General features: G+C 41.4%; 1 protein-coding gene across 1 annotated transcript in view; it reads left to right on the top strand.

The window, feature by feature from the left end:
- The window catches only part of fstl5 (follistatin-like 5), a 191333-nt gene that overhangs the window by 96641 nt on the left and 70404 nt on the right, over positions 1 to 24288 (top strand). The window contains exons 5-6 of the mRNA XM_034092166.2: positions 2029 to 2225; positions 7732 to 7852. Coding sequence (XP_033948057.1) covers positions 2029 to 2225; positions 7732 to 7852 — 318 coding nt within the window. The remainder of the gene's footprint in view (positions 1 to 2028; positions 2226 to 7731; positions 7853 to 24288) is intronic.

The raw sequence follows: 24288 nt of genomic DNA, 5'->3' as shown, positions 1-24288 counted from the left end.
ATCAGTTTTAATATACAGTGAGGTATTTTTCTTTGTGGGGTAGACTATCAAAAAATCCACACATGCTTTCAATATTATGTTCAGCTTCAAAGAAAGGCTCATAGCTGCTGTTATCACACCTGTTTTGGCCACAATAATACATATTTCAATACCAGTGAACGAGGTTTTTACACCTTTGGACTTTACAAGCTCTCACAGAATAGAAATGAAAGAGAACATGGCTGGAAATAGCCTCTGTGGAACCCCATTGATTTTACTGACACGATGATAAGAGAACTTATCTCAGCTTCTTAAACCTCAGTGATGGTTACCACCAAGATAACGTCTCATTTAAACGCACGCTGATATCTCAAGTTGTTTCGCTGAAGGAATAAGGACAGACATTTTGATGGCGTGATTCGTCTCTAGGGTCATTCTGAGTCTTCCTCACTAGTCCACCGCTCTCAGTCAGCTCCGAGTTCGACTTTGTGAAGATCTCATTACCGCTCTCACTAAACCCATCTCCCCTGATCACCCCACAAAAAAGTTAATTAGTCTTTCAGAAGACTCCATACAGCTGTTTTATCTCTTATTTCCCCGAATAGGTACGTAGGAAGTGGCAGTACTGTCACCTTCCTCCTCTGGGATCTGAGAAGCATCTCGGTGAACAACAAAGCTCTTCGTGTGGGTTGGTTCAGCTAATACAACCGTTATTAGAGGAGAGACACTTCCAGATCTAACGATGCAAACTTGATGTGACATGTGTCAACCTGTGGTTCTAGTCATTATGTTCTCTTCGCCTCGACTCTACCCCGCTGAACCTTTCTTGTCGTTGACTTCTTTTATCTGCAGCCTTTGATGGCGGATTGTAAATACAAGGCCATCGTGTGTTCCGTTGCTGTCAGGGTTAGCTCTTGACACCCGGATCTGTTCATCCGTTTCTTTGTGGTGCTGCTCTTTCAGTCTGCACGACTGTCACTGTTTGTGCTACCCTCAGGAAATTAATCCTTAGCATTTGTCATTGTGATTCGTACAATCATAGACAAGCTCAGATTTAGCTTTTTCTGAATGCAAACAGCGGCTTATTGTTGAGTCGTATGCGTCTTCAGGGGGATTCCGGTATTCAAAGGTGCTAATTGGCTGACATTTGAAACATTGCATCCAATTCTCGAAATCACAAGTTCAATGCCTTTTCAGCACATGGGAGTTATTTACATATTCAGAACATATCTGTCTGTATGCATCCGGCCAAAATACAGACATTTTTAATTATACAAACAAAACAACTTCACTCTCAGCTTTAACAGTTCTTGTTTTGAATAAGATAAGATAAGATGAACCTTTATTAATCCCCGAGGGGAAATGCAGTTGTACAAAGCAGCAACAGGGTAAGCGTGAACAAAAACAGTACAGCAAAGATTCACACAGATCAATAACATCTCAAATAAATAATAAATAACATAAAATCAAGGAAATAATGATAATAATAATAAAAGACTATGAAAATAGGAGATGAATAAAAATAAGAGTAAAATAACTGTCAGCATATATACATATTTGGTCATCATCTAAGTTATAAAGTGCGGAATAAGTTAAAGTGACAAGTTAGCATGGGTTGTGGAAACGGTGTATATTTACGACCAGTGATTTAATTTGATTTATTTTTCATCATTAACCCCTTGTTGTGCCGCCTGATGGCTACAGGCACAACGGACTGTCCGAGGCGCTTGGTGCGTTGTCGTGGAGGGATGAGTCTGTGGCTGAACGTGCTCCTCGTCTTCACTAGCTCTGCGTGGAGTGGGTGGGAGGGGTTCTCTAGGATGCTGTCGAGCTTCCTCCTCGCCCTCCCCTCTGCCACCTCCTCCAGATTGTCCTGTTGTACTCCCACTACAGAGCTAGCCTTCCTCACGAGCCTGTTCAGCCTGCCAGTGTCCCTAGTGTCTGTGTTTCCACCCCAGCACACCACGGCAAAGAAGAGCATTATGTATATACTATGTATTATGTTCTGTCTCTTCTAACCATTGTGCCTTCCCTCTTTGTCTTTTCCAGATGACAACTGCAGACTGAGTGAATACCGTCGACTGAAAACCAAGATCTTGGATCTGCATGACAAGCGATACATGGGGTCTAACATCCACGGGGCCCACAAGGACAACATGGCCGCCAGGAAGCACCTGGTTGATCTGATGTTCAAACGTTTTGATGCAGATAACAATGGTCAAATCGATGCCAGCGAGCTCTCACAGGTAAGGCTATCAAACAAAAGAAGAGCTTAAAGCTTGGCTAGGTAGAAGCCAGCAAGAGTAAGCTAGTTCCTTTTTTTTCCCGCCCATCATTTGCCAGCTCTATTGCAAAGAAAGTAGCTGTGAAAAATGCAATATCGGGCAAAATAGACGCATAAATGTCAACCCTGACAGCTTGCAAGCCACGACTTAAACAGCCTTTAGTAACATGATTGGATATATAATAAAGAGTATTACCAATAGGCCAACATTTTTCTCAATTACCTTAACCACCTTAGCCTTAAAAGACAATACATATTTGTTTAAAAAAAAGAAAGTGTAAAATGTACTAACCCTAACCCTAATGGCATTAAGTTAATATACAATAACTAGAGCTGATCTTATGAGATTTTCAAATGTATTATTTATTCACAGGAGACCTTGTAATGTAATGGTTTCCCCCAAATATAAATGTAGGGTTACTAACACGACACAGCCCCTCTGTAGTCTGTCAAAACCACATTTCATTTATAATTTAACATCCCTCCAAATGGAGAACCCAAAAGAACCAAACATCTGTATGCTCTGGTGTTTAAACAAGCAGCTTTGATGCCTGCCATAATTGTGTCCATTTTACTCCTCTTACCCTTCCCTCTGGTCGCAGTGGTGCGCCGCTCGAGGTACATCTTTTGAAAAGCAATGTGGGTAAAAGGAGCCTTGTGCTCACGGGAGGCTGCAGCCTTTTCACGGTTAGAAAGAGTCTTTTGTGTCTGCCACGAGGACGGAAGATTCTCTGCATAACAACATCTCCCGGTACCTGAGGACTGACTTAATGCAGAAAGTATTTAAATAATTGAAAGTGTAAGCAACCTCCAGTGGTTTTCAGAGACATGAAACCACTTCCTGTCCTGAGGTCAGGTTCCTGCTGATACCGTAGGATCTCCCATCTGCACGGGGGTGACCTTGCTTAGCTCTGTCAGTGCCCTCATCTTGCTCAACAGGCGAGCTCTCCTCGGATTCATTTGAATATATTTCAGTATTTTAGGCTCAAAGCATCCAAATAGCACTTCAAAAGTAGTGATATTCTTGTAATATTATTTACATATTTTTACATGTTTTTACATTTACTTTGTGCCCCACGCCTGCACGACAGAAATCGATGTTTAGTGAATGAAATGCAAAGTCAACAAACCATGTTGTGCTGTGTTTTATGGAATAATATTATCAATATGCCCTCAATGTGAATTTAAATATGCCCTTAAAAGCTTTTGGATATTGCACTCATTCTCCTGCATGCCAATCCGTGTCACTCCTCCGAGGTGTTTGAAAGACACGAGCTCATCAGCAATACTAAACATCCAGATGGAGAATCTCTTTCTGGGGGCTCCTCGAGGGCTGCTTTTAGTCCACATCCCTTTTTATCCTTCACACATATGGGAATGTTGGCAGATTTCACACTCTTCATACAATTCAAATCGATAAAAAATGCTGAGAGAGGAAGATAAGTGATTTAAATATTAGTAGATTGCAGGCGGCCCTTTTAGGATTTCCAACTGAGATATTTTTGCACGCATGAATACATTCATCTCTCTCTAGGTCGTCCGTCGTCGCTTCCAGTCATCCCGGTTCTCCAAACATCTGGCCAGTTCATTGGCACTTTGTGCTGCTGCGTCGTTCTTGAGTACGTCCACGTATGTTTGTGCGGGACGTCCTCGTGACCGATGCCCGCGTGTTGGTTCCCACAGCACCAATTTGCCGGCTGGCAGCTCTTGATGCTTTTGGCAATGTCCTGCAATGTTCTCGCTCACCCTTGGTATTCCCTCGTTCACGGCCCTCTTAGACTTTGAGGTGCACATAGCTGTTTGGGAACACTGGGTTAGAAACGTTTCCATGATGTTCTTTAGCTTTTACATCAAGATTATGGGTATAAGCTTTGTGGTTTTATTTACACACATCTATAGCCTAAACATTGTTGGCGAAATTGAGCTTCTGCTTGCTTTCACCTCACATCCAAATTACTGCATTATCAATTATGAATTATTGCATGATTAATATCTAAGCAAAATAGCTTCATCAATCTGTTACATGTTGGTAATAAACAAAGGCGGTTAGATAATGCCTCCACAGAAGGGCGCCTGGATTTAATTATGGAATGGGTGTTTAATGAGTTTTTATGTTGGTGTATTAAAATGTTCCGACGTAATGTAATTTCAAAGTAATTAATTGCTCAGGACTTGCCGTTTGCTTTCCTCTTCAGACGAGGTGAGTTGTACAGATCACACACTATGTCTAAAGATTGACTTGGATGTAATAGTCAGGGAAATATGCGTAGTACTACAGAGTGTTGCCTTATTGACAAAAGTTGAAAGGGTATTTAATTTATGCAAAATCAAATGTTTTTCCAAAAAATAACTATTGCGAAGAAAACCACACTCTTGAAAAATACACACCAGTGAAAATAATGAAACCATGGCGGCTGCCCCCGTGCCCTGAAGCGCCCTTTTATAATTGGAGTGTTTTTTTCTCACATTTGAAATTCTGGGATGTAAATGTCTCACCCTGGCTTACTTGACTTGCGAGTGTGCACATGAAGGGGCACAGGGAGCAATTGTCCCTGCCCTTTGATTCTTGGGTGCCCTTTTCAAATGGCAAGTCAAAACGTTCTTTCTTCTTTCATTGCATAAAGAAGGTCTGCTTGAAATGATAACTTTGAGCGACTGAGGTGTGTCCGTCCTAACTGTGTCTAAAAACAAGGAGGATAATGAAGTAGATCGTAATACACACATATCTGATTTTCCTGATTTTCCTATTTTTAAACTTTTCAATTGGAGACACTTAAAATAAAAGGCAACTGGCTTTGAAAATAAAGTGCTTGTTTGTCCTTCAACACAATTATTATCTGCACCTATCTTGATAAAGATTTGGATTTTAATTATGAAACACTTTAAGCACCTGACCAGAGCAATTACGGTGGTAATCATGGCCCTTGTCTAGACCAGAACATTTTTAATGAATGCGCAAAATATTTGAAAATACTGTGTCCGTGACCCACAGACGAGGTCTGCACTCCAACGTCCTTCAACCTGCTCTTAACCATGCGTGGGATTTTGGCGAATTCATGCAGAGGTTTAACACAGGTGACATTTTCTACAGTAACATAGGACAAATTGGATAAGCATGACTTTGAAATGTTGTTGAAGTGTTAGGGTATTGTTCAATTTGAGTAAAAAAGGACAAGAGACCATCACATTGTTATCCTATCAACTGATCTTAAAGAATGAACAGAATTATAGTATTAAGCTTAGTAAGAATGCAGGTTCAGAATCAAATGGTTTTATATAGAACTAGTAAGAGACATGCCTTTGGCTGAATGTCTTTCATTTTTGTAAAGCACCTTGAATTGCCTTGTGTTGAAAGGTGCTATATAAATAAACTTGCCTTGCCTTGCCTTGCCTTGCCTTGCCTTGCCTTGCCTTGCCTTGCCTTGCCTTGCCTTGCCTTGCCTTGCAGGATTCAGATACACTTTGATCTTGCCAACAGCCTTGAACGTATAATGACTGTGTTTTTTAGAATGACATACACCAACTTGTAGCTATAGATAGATAGATCATGCTTATGATACCAACTAAGTCCTGTGTATCACTCAAATGACTATACAATGTTATGAAGCTATATAGGGCTGTGCGATTAATCGCGATTACGATGTTGGCTTGCAACGATTACGAAAACAACGTAATCAAAATAAAACGATTATTATTTTTATTTAAAAAAAAAAAATGTTATTATTATTTTTTAAAAATGTTTTCAGTTGAATTATACTTAAAGTTCAGGGTAATCAACTCTTAAAAACATACGGTTCACTTTTTTTTTTCAATAAATGGATGTTTTCAAAGTAAATGGATAATCGTTTTTTAATAATCGTGATATCAATTATTGACCAAAATAATCGTGATAAAGATTTTTGCCATAATCGCACAACCCTAAAGCTATACTAATGTATGTGTTTGACATGTGTTGTATTCAACTAACCTGTCGATGCTCTATCTATTGGCTTTGCAAATCATGCTTAGTTTTGCATTCTCAATAAACATTACATTTGGTATGGCTTCAATGATGTGTATCAGTTTTATTCCGCTCAAGGAAATGATGTCCTTGCTACTCCTACTGTGGTTGAATAATCACTTGCCACAGAAAGAAAGTTATTGCAAATATCTGCAGTTACCAACATTAATCTAAAGTGTGTGTGGGGACTAATGTCATGTCAGGAAATATTTAAGAAATGGAGTTTAAGCATCAAAGCATGCGACTCCTACACCACTTACACATCTCTCAAAGGCCACCTACATTACTTTAAGTCAAAGCAAGGCCTAGGGAGTGAAGAATATTTTAGAGTTTCAATACCTGAGGAATTTGCCGAGCATTAGAAGTGTTCCTTACCAATAACTCAATGTCGGATCAACTGAATATTATGAAATACTTTCAAGACAGAGGAAAACACATTTACCAGCTAATAATTCATGTACGAAAGAAGCACACAGCTCTTGTGTATACCACCGTTAGTTGTGAGGATATGCCATTACAGGTGACCCCTACATTGTGGTCGGTCCTCAGGGAAGGGAAGTGCAGCGATCCGACGGACGATGCATGATGTATACAGCCGTCCGTTGTGATCAGCATTTTGACAGCTGATTTCATATGATGGATGTTTCACTGCCAGGGCCATGCGGAGGGGGATAAGTGGGACCAAGCTTTAGCAAGATGAGGGTAACATCTGCACAACGTTTGGGGCCTAGTCTCCGTCTGTGTTGACGAAGCTTCAGTTCGGATGACCGCACATACTGTTTGTGTTTTATCAGCTTTGACATTCAACACGGTGACACCTAACGTTGACTTATACCGACAGCGTATCCAAACTTTTCAAAGTAAACGGTAGATTTTAAGAATATACAGAGTTAGCAAACTTTAAGTACTTTTTCTAATGTACAATATATACTTGTTTTAAGTGTTTACTTTATTGTATATTGTCTTTAATGCTACTTCATGGTTGTACTCCTCTTCAGAGGATAATGTGTTACCTTTAATAGTATTTAAAGAAGAAAGCGACACTTCAACAAAACTGTTTTCATCAGGGTTCAGACACTCAATGCAGATATTAGAAATATGTATCCGTGAAATACATTCAAATCATTCTAATTCAACTTTGAAGCATGCTTAGTTTTATGTTGTCTGATACTTGATGAGTAGATACAAAAGTGGCCATCAAATTAAACCAGGTGACAATCTCGCCTTCAAACTAATCCTGTTCCTAAATATAGCTCTCACAACTTGAATGGCTGTTGTAGTTGTTACGAGCAGATACTACATTGCAGATCAGATATTAAGGCCGTAAACAATTACAATATGTTGTCAGGGAACATTTTGTTCAGTATTTGAGACTTGCCAAATACATTTATCTTTAAAAAAATGTCACTGTTGAAAAAAAAGTGCTGTCTGCCGTCTTTAACAAAACATACATTCTTTGTCCTCCAAGGTTATCAAGCAAGAACGTCTGTCCAAGGATGTCTCCGAGTGCACATTGTTCGATCTGCTCAAGTACAACGACGTCAATGACGACGAGCACCTGACGAAAGAGGAGTTTTATACGGCTTTGGGTAAGTGCAAAGTTTTCTGGGTAAAAGTTTTATACCGTTAATTAAGTTGTGATTGTGTTTCGCTGTGCTAATCAGTCTGTTTCCCTACCTTGGGTCATTCCAATGTCACGATGTTGATAATCTCGGAATAGTGTTAGATTTCCCGCCAAAGGATTACTTCACATTGATGCCAACTGAATTGTCTTCAAACGTCTGCTTCTCTTGTGAAGATGGATGAAGGCGTTCGACATGGAGTTAATGCCAGAGTAAACAGGTCATGACTAATGGGAAACAGAAGTTCAAACCCAACCCCTCATTATTATAATACGACAGGTACTCCACCACGTCTGAGACCAACACATGCACTGGCTATTTCCTTTTCTTTCCTCCTCATTCTCATTTTCAACCTTCCTCTGTCTGACATTTTCAGTCAGCTCAATATCTTCTGACAGAATATCCTCTGACATTTGGCTGGCTTGACACATTCAGCAGGGGAAGAGAATTCATAATCAAGCTTCATCTCATTAGCCCTTTGTGTAAAAGCATTCCCCAGAGTAGACACAATCACGAGAGCAACGTGAAGGAGTCTCATCGCGGTTGCTTTCTCCACATCATGCGTGAATGTGTGGGTGCAAACCCCTTTTGGCAGAACATGGAGATAAAGCAACCAGAGAGAGAGAGAGAGAGAGAGAGAGAGAGAGAGAGAGAGAGAGAGAGAGAGAGAGAGAGAGAGAGAGAGAGAGAGAGAGAGAGAGAGAGAGAGAGATAGAGAGAGAGAGAGAGAGAGAGAGAGAGAGAGAGAGAGAGAGAGAGAGAGAGAGAGAGCTGCATATCCTTGAAGAGTTGAGTTCCTCTAACTCCCAAATACTTCCTCTTCAGCTTTCATATCTTTTAAGCAAGCTTCCAGCTCAACTCCTCACGAGGAAATGGGATATTTAATGGTATTAAATCCCCCCTCTGTGGTGGAGTTTCTTTCAACGTGTCTTACTCCGCTCTTTAACTCCTCCTTTCCATTTCCATAAAGTACTATGTAATATGTAGCCGGTTCAATCGAGCTGGAGTGTGCTCAGGATTATATGTTGTGTTTTTGCCAACTCCTCAGTTTGACGCAAGAACTTCATGCAAACTCACCGTAAAAGCGTTTCACCTCTCTTCACCCAATAACACGTTTATTTCAGAATTGTACATTCCTGGAGGTCATTGGTGTTCTCAGTTGGTGTCCTCACTTTATTCATCATTAGACCTGCTTCACTCTGTAGGCTCTGGTGCTTCAAAGATAGGCAGACACGCTGATAACAAGGTCATAAAGGCACCTTCTTTCAAGTCTAACGGCTAACAGCTCTATTGAACGTTTCAGTTCACCTGATTTTAAAAGAACTTTTCTGATCAATCTATCTATATATTTATGTATATATATATTTTTTTTTTTGTAAAAATTGTAAAAAGACCAGGCATTTTACAATAAAACAAAACTAGAAATAAACAAGAATAGAAAGAAAATAAAATAAAAAATATACATGTTGAATTTGACAAATCTATCTTATTTTCTTTTCTTTTCTTTCTATTCTTGTTTATTTCTAGTTTTGTTTTATTGTAAAATGCCTGGTATTTTATGCTGCTGCAACAAAAACAATTTCCCAAATTGGGTTGAATAAAGTACCATCTTATCTTATCTTATCAACCAAAGAAGAAGCAGTTGAGGGACAAAGGATCTGAGGCCTTTCAAAACCACAGGGACCTTGATTTGTCAAAACATGTTGACTTGTCGTGGGATTTAAAAAACCAGACCCTCGTGTTGATTCTCATTGGATTCAGCAGTATTAGCAGCTCTTTTAAATCATGGGGAGCAATGTATTACATTTTAAATCCATACAACCCCAAACGTCCCTGGTTAATCCATGTCATACCCCTCCTCTTTCTCTCTCTCACCAGTTTCTGCACCCTCCTCTGTCAACTCAATGTAAATTGGCAAACAATAAGGCGGTCGGACACCAAACAGGTTAAATAAGTTTTTACCGGGAAGATAAACACCAACAACTATAATCCATACTTTTTTTAAGCATCTCATTTAGTAAGGTGCTTCCCAACATGGAAGTTGAACTGCTCTTATCACCAGATTACAGCTTTGCATAGGTTCACTGTCCTGATGCTCGAAATCATCTATCTTAGTCTAAAAGATGCACCTCGACAAATACATGCTAAATGGGAAAGCATTACTTTTAAAATGATGCTTTTTATTTTGTTAATCATGATGTTATTGGGTTGACTAAAACAGGCTAGTCAATCATGGAGCGTGGCTGTTGTCTTTGTATGACGGTGCGTCCACACAGCAGCTTTTCAAAAATCTCGAAAATCTTGGAGCTGGGCGTGTCTGACAGCTTGGGGATTTTTTGCGACCAACAACCAATCACATGAATCTCCCGCCCCCGATATACAAAGCAAAAAACCCCGGGGATTTTATGCGAGCAATATATATATATAAACTCCCCAAACAGGCGAAACCCTACCAGTTTCACCCACTGTCTCTGCCACCTCCCTCCATGCCTGGCTCCTCCGGTTTGTATCCCGTTAATAGTTCTGGTCGTAAAGAACCGGGTGATTTGCTACCGTAATTTCTCGTTTGGAATATGAGGAAATGAACGGCGGTCTGGTTCTCCCTGCTTACACGCGGTTTGATTGGCTAGCGCTTCTACTGTCAGATTTGCATAAACGTGTTTGATTGGCTGGCGCTTTCAGCTCAGATTCAAAAGTTGAACATTGCTCAACTTTGGAATCCTGGAGATCCTGGACATCCTGGAAATCTTCGCTTCGCTCCCCCACAATGCAGTTCGGCGAAAAGCGAGGCAAAGTGACGTCATCCCCATTCAAAGTCAATGGGCAGAGAAGCGTTGGAAGCGGTGGAAGATTCTTCTAAAGCTGCTGTGTGGACGTACCGTGACTGTTCTTTCGCACACATTTATAACACAGCTATAGAACCATTTCACAGAGTTGGAGCTGCAGGTTTTTGATATGAGTCGCACAGGTTCGTAAATCCTCTTCAATGGTGACTCGAACCTTGAACATGTCATTTCACGACTGTGGATGCCTGTGGCCAGAAGTTATAGTTTTTTCACTATATTGCCGGCATAACCTGTGAGTGGCAGCTATAAAAACATTTATCAGATACCTTAAGTGCTGTTGTAAAATGAGCAGCGCCATAAAGTCAATCAGTTGATCCAGTGTCCAGATTAATGTCTCTGCTCGGAAACGAACAGCAGTAAAAACAAAGTGACTCCCCGTGAAAACGGCACCTGTCTGACTGCTCTGCTAATAAGGAGCCTTCGCACACCTTTGTAGAATATTCAAAGCGTGGCAGCGTTGTTTGTCAGGACAGCAGATAAGACTTTAATACCATGCATTATTCATTTCCCCTTTGCACAGACTAGCAGGGGGTTGAGAATCAATTTGCTTCAGCTAGCAGTAAGGCAACTGTCTGGCAGAAGTGATGTATTTTAATTAGATGATGTTACAGATATGAATTATATCTGCCACGCTACTGATAGTCAGCCCCTTGTCATCGTTGAATAATGTGGTGATTGATGGCCCAGTGCATCATGGGTAAACAGATAAGGAGTCATCTATCATAAAGTGTCATTAGCGTTTGGTCGTAGAGTGTCACGATGCACCGAGGCATTGACTGTCAGACATTGACTTGCAGTCCACAGAAAGTACATGAGAACATTACAGTAGTGCACTGACCTTGAAGTTACTTTACTCCGGCATGAGTTTTGTGAAAATGAATTTATAATTTAGTAAACAACATAAAGCAATCACCCTATGCGGTCTGCAACATTAGAATGAGTTTGGGTATATACAGTTTTCATTTCATTTCAAACCTTTATTGAACCAGATTGGTCCCATTAGCCGCGTTCACACTGCGGTACTTTTCCCACAAAGGTTCATGCGAACTTAGTTCATGATCGCGTTCACACCAAAAAGAGCCGGTACTAAAAGTAGTTCATACAAACCTTTTTACCCCCTCGAAAGTCCCTGCTAGAAAGCAGGGACTTTCGAGCGGCTCTTTTTTGAGAAAAGAGCTATATTCCTGATTGGCTGGGCGAATTGCAAACCACGCCCCGTAAAACTCCCAAAAAGTTTTGTGAAGCCGCCATTTTATTATCCTCGCATTAGCATTATTAGCATTAGCATTATCCCAGCGCAGAAACGCAGAGAGACTAACTTATGGCAACACAAAATAAAACATGGGAGCGGTGGAGATGAGGAGGTGTCGGCGTTCTGGCGATTTACTCGGAAGGCTTCAGTAGAAGCTGCTGGGACTCCCAGCAGCTTCTACTGAAGCCAGTCCCCAACTCCGGGGACTTCCGGCCGGGGACTTTGGGCGGCAGTATACGCCGTGAAGTGGGTTGCGGCCTGCCAGTAAACCCAAAGCAGAAGAAGAAGAAGTGACGTCAGCGGCTTCATTTGCCTAATCCACCCCCAGGGACTTTTTCTGGTGTGAACGCGATCTGTACTTAGTTCATGCGAACTAAAGAGTTCGCATGAACTAAGTTCGCATGAACCTTTGTGGGAAAAGTACCGCAGTGTGAACGCGGCTATTGAGATCATAGATCTTTTTTTCAAGGGAGACCTGCAGCATATAGGTTCCACATGAAACATAAAACAATAAAGGACATCATACATTATATTTACAGGATACATAGTTATAGACATTTACAAGTGCCCATTGTATCAGCAAGCATTTCATTTAGCCTAGCTTTAAAAACATGCAGAGGAATGAGATTGCTCAGTGCAGAGACAGTGCAGTTGTAGTGCAGTAGTACTGTGCCTCAGTGTCATGGCTATAGCTGCAATATGTATTTCACTATTTCGATGGAAATATAAATTACTCTGTGTTGAATGTGACTGGAAAAGCCATCATTGTTGTGCCTCTCATATGTAGTAACCTGCATTCATGCTGCATCTATCTATTATCCCAAATATCACGACAGAACCACACATGTATTGTACATCTATGAATAAAACCCTCACACCACTATATTTACTTTTACATATCATTTCCTTTATTTCACTCAAACAATGTCCTAATAAATACATAAAACAAATTCTAGTTCAGAAAGATAATGTCGAATGTAGGAGCACATTTTACCGGTGCATGTACAAAAACACATATTTTGTACATGTTTCCATGTTTCCCTGGTTTGCTCTCCAGCTGTGCACACTGCCCAAACAGGATAGTGGAAACTACTCTGTGCAGTGAGTGCTTGGAGGGAGGTCTGCTATCTGCAGCAGAGCAGTCAACATCTGTGATAACTGCACAATACATGTATGGAAAGGTCACGTTCACAGTTTGCCACAAGTAATACCTCAACCCGACTGTAAAGAGGGAACCTGCCACATTGTACTCTTGACGTTTGAGTTGCCAGTGAGTGTAAAGGCTACGAGCTAAGTTAAGGTTCAGATGCACTCAGACAGAGCGTTTTAAAGCTGCTTCACGAGAGGCAGACTGTGACCACTACCTTGAGCCAATGTCCTTTAAAGCCCTTTGAAGTTGGCTGAACAATCACGCTGTGCACCACACAGTTTAAATGTTATTCGTTTGGGTACACCTACTTAATGCATTTTCTAAGCCTCGAGACATGCCACTTTACAGACAACAAAGAAAATGAATGTGCAAGTGTTTGGAGAGTATCCTCTGACTGAATGCTCCCTCGGGCTAGTTTGTTGGCTTGAATCTAACCGCCAACAACACAGCTTCTCAGGCCCGTGCATGGCAAGTCTGCTCACATGAAAACGCCTCATCCAAAGTAATACATCTAAACACTTTCACAGTAACATTTCTGTCCTTCTTGATGTACTACTTTTTTAGTACTTGCTTGTCTGTCAGCTTTGTACAGTTTATTTATTCAGCCGATTCACAGTAACAGCCTTAACTGTCGCATCAAGTAGAGTGGTCATGCTTGTTGTGCTGCACTGTGGGACATGTATCACCCTTGCTTGTTGTTTCTTGGGTGCTAAGATATTGATCTGAACCCTGACAGAACACACAGCTGGGAGATGCAACTCTTTGATTTCTGCTGAAGCTAGAAGCCTTGGTGTGCCAGTTAGATTGCTGTGGGGCTACTTGGAAAACTTAGATGGACTGAAATGTGATCCATCATAGTGTGATGTTGAAGTGGTGAGTTCAAGGTTGGGACTGCCCGTGTTTTTTAAGGACAACAGCATTGTAGGCACAGTTTGATACGGGATGATTCTTCATGTCCATCGTTCATACTCAACGTATCTACTAGCATACAGTATGTGTTGAACAGTGCACAGAAGTCACAGTTTAGGTTAAGGAGTTCTGTTCCCCCGCAAATGCATTAGGATAGGTTTCTTTTCATTTATGTTGAGCATGCAGTGCTTCTCAAAGTGCGGTCCGCGGACCACTCGTGGTCCGTCAGCGCCCCCTAGTGGTCCGTGAGTATATTGGTAAAATGTCACATTTGAAATAAATACATTTATTTAAGTTTTTTGCACTCTCGCGGGAATATCTCCGCAATGGAACGAGCTTAAGTTTCACTTTTGATTGCATGATATAGCCCATATAAACACCTTCATCACACAGTTGCCACTTGTTTGTACCATTTTCAGGCGATTTATAAAAAATGATGTGTTTTTGGATATTTGTGGAGTTAGGTGGTCCGCGAGTGTTTTTGTATTGGTTAAGTGGTCCTTGGTATGAACAAGTTTGAGAAACACTGGCATAGAGTGATGCTAGTAGATCAACAGTATCCTCTTGTTTTGGGACTGAGATGGCATTTTGCCCGTTGGCAACATTGATATGCTTTTGTACATGGACCTTAACACCCTTGTTATCCACTAGCATTTATATTCAATGTACTTTCAAAACTCAATACCTTTTTGACAATCATTACCTGCACTCTAGCAACACATGTTTGTCCAAGTTGCCTTGGGTTATGTTTTTAACAAAGGATGCATCTACAGTATACCAAACATAGGGTTAGGGTTGGGAGTCATTATCACAATAAAATGACCCCAACCGGAAGGGCAGTTGGAAAGTTTTTTGGACCTATCACAAGGACGGAAATGGCTCATCTGTGTTATATAGGGATGGTCCATACAGTGACAGAAACAGCTTGATTCAATTGATGTCCATGTTGTGGCGTCACAGCCTTAAAATACAGTTAGAGTTGCTTTATTGACTTTGTGAGGATATCATTTTCTCCACACCGTCTCTCGGACAATACTGAACTTTGAACGTCAGTACTTTGTGTTCATAGTCGAAGTTATGAGAGTGTCCAGTTTATGGCTAAAGGGAACTTAGCATTATTGATTAACAGTCTGACTTGCCAATATGTGAAACGTATCAGGACTCCCTGGAAGAAGAGATCTTGTATCTCAATGGGACATTCCTGGATAAATAAAGGATAAATAAAAAAAAAAAAAATCAATTGCTGCTGAACAGCTTTGATGTCCTTCTTCTATGTTTTGGTTTATTTCTTTTTTTACATTATCCTCCTTGACATTGTCTTTTGTTTTAGTGGACGGCGGCTCCACTCTTGTGTGCTGTGATCCTTATTCTTGCAGAAAGTTGTCCAAGCTCGAAATGTGGTTGACTTAAACTCCCTATTTCAGTGATTATTATAATTAGTCATCCAGACCAAACGCCGGGCCTCCTCAAGAAAGAAGGCTTCATCTATTACGGCAAATTCTCTGTTATTCAGCATCAATGGCACAGCGACAATAAGTGGATACTCAAGCTTTTACTTGTTAAACCCCCTGCTGAGTATTCCATTCACAGGCGGTGAGAAGTTATATTAAAATGGTTTCATAATTCCAGCGTGAGACTTTTTGTATCTCAAGAATGTATTAGAAAGATTTAAATAAGTTGAATCCCTTTTTTCTTTAATTCCAAGTAATCCTCAACTGAAGTACAAGCGCACATTTTCTCAACAATTCTCAAGGGAGGATTGTTCTTTCCTCTTGAACTTTCTGACAAAGTGAAGTATTTGTGTATGTTTAGCAATGATACGTTGACGTTAACACACATGCACACAGAGCTGTTTATGTTTGTGGGGAGATACAATAAAGTATTCCATATCTATTATTTAAGACAGATAATCCTGATTGGGTTCTAAGCTTCTCATTTGTTTTGGATAAAGGGAGCGATTTCACAATTCAGCGTGGTGCAGTTAACATGAAAAAAATGATGGTGAAGATAATGGATTCTAACTGGTGAGGATGGTTTGGATGGCTCTGGATATTAAAGTGAACAGTTTTAAGCCATGTATTACCGGAAAACACACAATGCATCTATACCAGTGTTTCTCAAACTTGTTCATACCAAGGACCACTTAACCAATAAAAAAACACTCGGACCACCTAACTCCACAAATATCCAAAAACACATCATTTTTTACAAATCACCTGAAAATGGTGTGATGAAGGTGTTTATCTGGGCTATATCATGCAATCGAAAGTGAAACTTAAGCTCGTTCCATTGCGGAGATATTCCCGCGAGAGTGCGAAAAACTTATAAATACATGTATTTATTTCAAATGTGACATTTTACCAATATACGCACGGACCACTAGGGGGCGCTGACGGACCACCAGTGGTCCGCGGACCACACTTTGAGAAGCACTGATCTTTACAAATGAATGATAACACAGAATATCAGGCAAACGAGACAGTTGGATGCATTTCGTTATTGTCTTGGTCACCGACGAGAAGCAGTGATGTGAACTGTACACTGTCATTGTTGTGGTTGAAGTGTAGAAAGCCAATACACCTGACAAAAATCTGATTTGCACTTTGAGGGATAGCAACAGGAGTTTATTTAGGGGTTTCATCTGAAATATAGACGCTAGAATTTAGGAAAATATAGCTTTTTTTCAAAGAAGAATTCATCCAATCGAAGGCCAATTCTCACCAGCATCCTAACTATTCACATCCACTCCACAGAGAAATACAACGCAACACCCTGCATTTTTTAATCTCAAAGTCTATGTTTTTCCTTTGGCATGCTTTGGGAAGTGTAGTCTCCATCGGAACTGTAGAAACCACACAAATCCCAATTCCTCTTTCTATGTTGTGAATTGAATAACTGAAACAATAGTGAATCCCAGTAGTGGCTCCTCTCGAGTTGTAACGCCAAGGTGAAAACATCCATTTTTTTAAGGAGTTCACTTGAAAAGCTTTTTTTAATTGTTGAATTTGACTGATAAAGAAAGTGTGTCCTTCTACTTGTTCTGAATAGAGCGAAGCCAGTATAGAGGTGTTTGTGGATTCAAAGAATGAACACTTTGGTATCTGCGAACACACCATTGACAGCTCTGGTTTAAATTCACAGTAGGAAGAAACCTTCGCTCTGAATACATTTGAGTGCCCTCTGACTGAGAGAGGCTCCATGTGCTTTTCTGCCAGGGTTGTTTAACAGCTCAGTGTAAACAAAATGCTGCATTCATCCTCTTTTCTCAACAGTTAACATCTCTTTTCATCCAGTGGAAGTTGTTGGCACGACCCACCATGTGTTGTTGTGAAGCTATCCAAGCGTGCTGATGTAAAACTAGAAGAACAAAGACAGTAGTTTGGAAGCGTAAAGTACTGTAAGGTGACGTTAATGGTTGCATATACTCAATATACTGTCGTGTTAAAGCACATAAACAGGTTTCTGATGTTGCCCAGAATAGCAAAGGAACAGATGTCACTCAACATTAAGCCCTCAATATAATAGAAAAGCAAAGCAACGAAGTCTTATGTGTGTGAAATTTGAAGGAACAATATAAGCGCCGCTTCTCGTGTGATCTTAAGTGCTGTATGATTTAGTTTTCGCAGTAAGATAAAGGTATTTTTCATTAGTTGTTTTCCACAAGGAAGCTGTGATAACAAATAATCCAATTAGAGCTCCTCTTAGGCTCTGGCGCATACTAATGCTGAGCGTCCCTCAGGATCTCTCCCAACAGCTGCTTTCGAAACAGACTTGATCAGCCGGAGGTAATGCTCTCACCAAAGCCGTTTGTTAATGTTTTACAGCCAGCTTGATGTGTATAATGTTTGTGGGAGGAGAGAGGAAGGGAGTGATAATTATCCTCTTGCCCTATCAACACCTGTAATTTCTGCATTTTTAAACGTGTTAGAGCCATAACGCTTCACAAACAGTGTTATTTTCTTCTGGGTGGCTTGTTGCAGAAGGATGGGACATGCAGGTCACTATGGCTGTGCCTGGGGTATTTTCTTTGGATTGAGACCGTTCAGAGCATTATAACGTAATCTCATTGAAGTGGAAACGCTCAGAATCCACATCAAAGGTACGTCTGCCCTCAGTAGGATGCCAACGTTCTTTTACCTAATGTTGTGCTGCACAGTTTTCCATGTACACAGACACAAATATATTTACATTGATATAGAGACTCGTGCAGAAGATGTGTCTCAGCAGTGTTGACTAGATGTGACCTTTGAAGATGCTAACTGAAGCTATGTGATGTTGAGATAACAGATGTTGTATATTTCTCAGTGAGGGTTAGTTTGTTTTGTATCGCAAGGTATAGCAAACTAGAATATACTGGTTCAATTACTAGAGCTTACATGGGCTCATGAAGACATTCTTCTAAACAAGTGAACATTAGACACTTCATGTTTCAGGAAACTTAAAATACATCCAAGGTCCCAACATATAGTCTTTCAAATGTTTTGTGAGAAACAGCTCCCTGTAATTGTTGACATTCTTACCGTTTTATTTAGCAGGGGTGCACTTTGTTTTTCACTGCGGCAAGTGTCAGCAGTTCAACATTAAAAGCAGGAATGAGAAGTATTTCGAGACAAAGGGGGAGGATGTGTGTTTCAACGTTCAAACAATGTTCCTTTTCTCTGTCAAACATTTGTGTCCACAGTCGTTCGTATCAACAACGAAATTCCGCTGCTTTGGGAGAAAGTTTGAACAAATCAAGCATCCAAGATCAAAGGAGGTTCACACGTGTCTGTTTCTTGGCATGTGTTCTGTGTGAGTCTTTGCATGTGTGATATGAACACTCAGGGAATCAGGGAACACTCTTATATCTCCTCTACGAAATGTCAAACTCAAAGCAGTTGGGGTTATACAACCATTCAGCCTTAGTATTAAACATCATTGAGAAAGAGCGGGAGAAGGAGCGACTTCGTGAAGAGAGACAGAGCAAGCAAGTGTTGGAGAAAGCGAGCGACAGAGCATGATAGAGGATGGAGTTAGGGGGTTGGCTAAGCAACCTTAGTGCAATTTGTCTTCATGCAGCTGTCCCCCTTCGCAACATCCTGCAGCCCCAGGCTATTTTGCCTGACAAGCTTGTTGCCTCTAGTGCAATCGGTGATTTACCTCTCTCGCCGTGGCACTGCCCAACATCCCATTCTGGGAGCAGTGTAGAGTCAATCAAAAGTCTGGACTTCACCGTTAATCACTAATTATAGGTTGGACTGTGAAGGTTGATCCTTCCCAGGGGGCCGAGTCCCTCAGGCCTCAAATCAGACCCAAAAGAGGAGCCAAGGCCACTCCATCCTCTGATAAATCTCTTACAGCGAGGGCGCTGGACTCAAAGTGTTTGAGTCGGCTCCAAAAACCCAGACTTCCATCTCTCTGGGGAGTTTCTCATTCAGGTCGAACTCAAGCCCTCTCTCCTTCTCCTCCCTCCCTTCATCCACCAGCCTCAGCTATGATGGAGCCTGCCCGGTCCTCAGTCTGCCCACTTTGTTCTTTAAATTCCTCCTTTAACTCACATTTCTATCATCTCGGAGGAAACGGGAAGAATCGAGTATCTTGCTTGCAGGGTATTCCGAAGGCATTAAGATACAAGCCGGCTGGAATTGAATGGTTAGGACGTTATTGAGGGAGATGTTTGTCAGCGTATCCACCCACCACCATCACCCCATCACGAAGAGCACCAAGTGGTTGCACGGTGTGTTGATGGGCTGGCTGTGGTGTGATCAGTGTCAGGGGAGGAGGAGGACTATGGATTAGCCGTGTGTGACTGATGGAATATCCATTTCCCTTAATTATTCACTTTCTGCATTAGATTTGATTTAATGTGCTTTGCTTCCCCCGCTGTGCTGTTTCCCTCATTCTGCCATTTATTGACTTGTTTGGTCAGCTTAGGTTTTTGTTTGCTTGACATCTTGATTGGTTCCAATTTGTTTGCTTTGGTTCTTGTTATTTGACTTACATTTGGTAAACGTCCACCACCGTGACAACATGGGAGTCAAATGGAATCACCAGTGAAATTATTACCCAAAATCCTTTATACATCCATTATGTATACATTTGTACTTCTTATCTTTATACCAATATGTTTATTCTATATAGTTTAATTTGTATGATTAACAATTAACAGTCAGACTTGTTGGTTACATTTGAACCTGCCTTACGGCCCCGTCCACACGGCGGCGTGCGTTGAAGCTTCAACGCTTCTGCCCATTCACTTTGAATGGTGTGACGTCACGCTTGGCCGAACTGCATTGTGGTTCCGTCGCTTCGCATTGCTCGCTTCAAAAGTAGAGCAATGTTCAACTTTTGAAGCTTCGACGGAAACGTCAGCCAATCAAATCGTATGCCAGTACAAGCTCTAGCCAATCAAACAGCGTGCTTGTGTGTCCGGGGCGGGATATTCGTGTGATTGGTTGTTGGTCGAGTTTCAGACACGCCTGCCGGCAAGCTTCAACGCACGCCGCCGTGTGGACGCTGCGTGACTTACTGCAGCTGTTCTTGGGCAATGATGAGCCGTTAGCAACATTACATGTGCGTTTACATTTGGTTTTACATTTATTAACAATAAGTAACTAATCTGGCAAGACATTTAGCTTGTAAAGGAAATTGAACAACTTGTTTGTTGCCATTGTCCAATATCACAGCCTGTCCAATGTTATCTGAACCGCAGACCTGTGAGCCACAGCTACAGAAGTATAACCTCAAAGTTCTTTAGAAGTTGTGATGATAAACAATATGTTGCCCTCTCAGTGAGCCTGTGACGAAAGAATCCAAAGGTCTGATGGTGTTTAGTTCAGCGCCCTCTGGAAGGAGCACTTACTCACCTCAGTTCGACAGCTTGGGCTTGATTAGTCCACTCCTTGCTTCAAAGAGGGCGATGTGTTGTTGTTCTCTGCTGCAGACTCAGGCTGTTGAGGCCTTAACGGTCAATGTGATCAAACCACAGCTATGTACAGTAGCATGTCTTTAGACCCTGAAACAATCAATGTAAACACGTCTTTGAAAAGGGTTGCTCAACATGAACTGAATTATAGTTGCGCCGCTATAGCCTCCCTTGAAAAAAAGTAGGTTTGATGATGCCCTGTTAAAGCAGAAACTTGAAGTCTTTCATCTTCCTTCCAGTCATTCATGTCCTCTCTGTCCATGCTGGCTCTCACGTCGCCCCTGATGTCTGCCGTTGTCAATTCTTTATTAGATACAAACAGCTCTTAACCGATCACACACGCTCCATCAAATGATCTCGGTCACATTCTGAGGTCCCCCGGGGAAATGTTTCAGTCGCTTTATGAAGTCGGTTATTTATTTTCATGTACCATTTAAACCCCCCCCCCCCCCCTTTCATACATCAATACCAGTCACGGGTTATGTTCATGACAAGAGGATTTCCCTCAGTGCAGGCCATCACAAGACATTTTGTATCATCAATCAATGAACGAGACATTTAAAGGAATGGGCTCGTGTTTGCTTTTCGGTAAAAAAAGAAAGACTGATTGGCTCATTACTGAATGTTTGAACCTGCTAAGCTGTTTTTTAAAGGTCCCGTATCACGGCCATTTCTACTGATCATAATTCCATTGTTGAGGTCTACTAGAATAGATTTAAATTGTGCAATTTTCCAAACTCACATTGGTTTCCCACAGCATCTCTGTATAGTATGTGTATTCACTCTGTGTCCTAAACGGCTTGTTGGAGCTCCTGCCCCCCCCCCCCTCCCTGTGAGCCTAGTGTGCTCTGATTGGTCGGGACGTTGCGAGGCTCGTTGCTGCGAGGAGCAGACAGGTTTACGGGTCGGCGATACAGCAAGAACAAGCGAAACTCATCCTGAGCACACACACACACACTCACAGCCGAAGTAAAAACAATAAGTGTGGCTTGATGTTGAGAGAGAAAAGGTTTATAACGCTGTGAGAACGGGTCTGCGGAGAGCATTTCTCCGCGATCCCAACTCGTCTATTGCCAGCGTTCAGGGAGCTCTATGCAAGTCAATGGGACTCCCTGTTAGTTAGCCAAGGGATCCTGGTGTGTGAGGTGCTCCGCGGATTGGTCCATTTGGGCCAATCCGGTCTTTTGTTGTTGATCTGGGTGTTCACACGTCACAGAACCCAGGAAGCAAACAATGGAAAAAGAGGAATGTCCAACGAGGCGTTCTGGGGCAGCACAGACGGGTCTTCCCTGTGTTAGAGTTTTACTCGCTACAGGGTGTACTGTGAGGGTTTGTGACTGCAGACCGTTTACATGCAGACCTTCATAACACACAAGGGGACGGGTGATAACCGGAAAAGCATGACATCGGCCCTTTACTTGTTGTGCAGAATTACATTTTGAAATTTGATTTGATTATTCTCAACAAAAAAGGTGCATCACTCAAGCTAAAAAGGAGTATCAAATCATTCAAAGCTATTTGATATTTCAATGTGCAAATGGTAGTCGGCATAGCAACATGAACACTTGTAACATATGACACAATCTGATGCAATAGCTCGGCAATATACACCGACTTCATGGAGATGATGATGTTCAACTTCTGTCAAATCTGTCGCAGGAGCAACACTGTTCGCTTCTTGAGGTCATAATTGTTGCATTACAGTGTAAGGTGTTTTGGTCCACACAGCCGCAGCTGCTTTCAGTTGTTCCTGTTATGTGGCCTTCTGGGTTTTCACAAAAAAAAGTGATACCTAAATACATATTTATGCAAATAAATACTAAATGTATTTTAAAAGTAACAGCGTTTGCAAAAGCCGTTAACACCTTGATTATGTGTCCTGCAGGATGACATTCTGTATCACAGAATACAGTATTATTTCTTATATTAAGGTGTAATCATAAAACTGAGAGACATGGAACATGCACATATAAAACAAAACTGTGAATGAGCTGCTGATTACAATCCGTACTTTTCTAGCACTATGCTGTAAATAGTTTTTAAATCAGATTTTCATCAGGATTATTTGGTTGTTTGGTTTTAATCCACCAGTTTATGTAATCAAATCAAAACAGTTAAACTCATGGATTTCTTTACAGCAACTCAACATCAAGACAAACTATCGAGTTGGATCAACTGTCCACTAACAGTATAGTCATCCACATTTCGAGTTGTACTCCACTCCGAAGAAACGGCTGTTATTAATCCTCTAATTTTGATGTAATCCTGGCAGTGATTTGCCCGGGTTTAAGCAGGGTTTCATTGGGCCAAATGAGGGATTAAAAGACTTAACTCGGAGCTCTCGCTGAAAAGAATATTAGTCGTCTCACGGCTCCGAGTGATTGGCCTGGATCTATCAGGCCTGTAGAGTTCACACAACAAGAGGACCAAGCATCAGACGTGAGTGAGACGTTTAAAGAAGCATTCAGAAGCCGTCGGTACCGGCCCACCAGGGTTACGCTGTAATTAAAGGTGATCTCATCCAGATTCTCCGGGCTGTGGCGAGCGAACACTGGGTCTGGCTCTTTCATTAGGTTTTGTATTTCATGCCCTCAGGAGCAGAACACATCGAGTCTCTGTTTCCTTTTGCTCATTACCCAAGAGAAAGATTAAAAGGCATTTTCTCACACGGGCGGCGTTGCATAATACCACAGAAGTGTACACTGTAGTCTCATCAAAACACACAAGGCAGCCATAGCCGCGCTAACCTCTAACGAACCAACCCTGGATTTTATTTGTGGCAATGTTTTCTCTCAGTAATAAGTATAAATCATCCAAAGATCCAAAAGCTCATCTCATCATTACAAGAAGCATTTCTTTTGAGGTATTGCTGAAATGCCAAATTGGAAATGGTCGAGGTCGAGGGCTACGTTTCTCCGTGGAGAGCCTCTCTGGCAGTGCAGGCATTTGTATGCATGTTACTTTCATCACAAATAATGCACTTCTGGGCTTTTACAACAATGTGAAGAGCCCAGCTTGTTTTAAACTATTCCAACTTCTCGATACAAAGCGGCGTACTGCCGATGAGGTTTCAGCAGACCTCAGACCAGCGTTAGTGCCTCCAGATAGTGCTTCTGCTTTACTGCTAGCTAAACAATACGGTTTATGTGTGGTGGTGAACCAAGGGTCCTCAGAGAGACACACTAAAGAAAGTATAACTTCCACGATAGCGCTATTACATAAATTATGCAAACTATATGCAGAACATTTACCTGAATTCCTTCCCATTACGTTGCAAATTGCAATATGTGTGCTGGCTCAGAGACTGTGTTTTGTTCTGTATTCATGCTTTCAGGCTTCATT

Source organism: Pseudochaenichthys georgianus, chromosome 10, assembly GCF_902827115.2.
Source record: "Pseudochaenichthys georgianus chromosome 10, fPseGeo1.2, whole genome shotgun sequence".
NCBI lineage: Eukaryota > Metazoa > Chordata > Actinopteri > Perciformes > Channichthyidae > Pseudochaenichthys > Pseudochaenichthys georgianus.
This window is presented reverse-complemented; position numbering and strand designations above follow the sequence as displayed.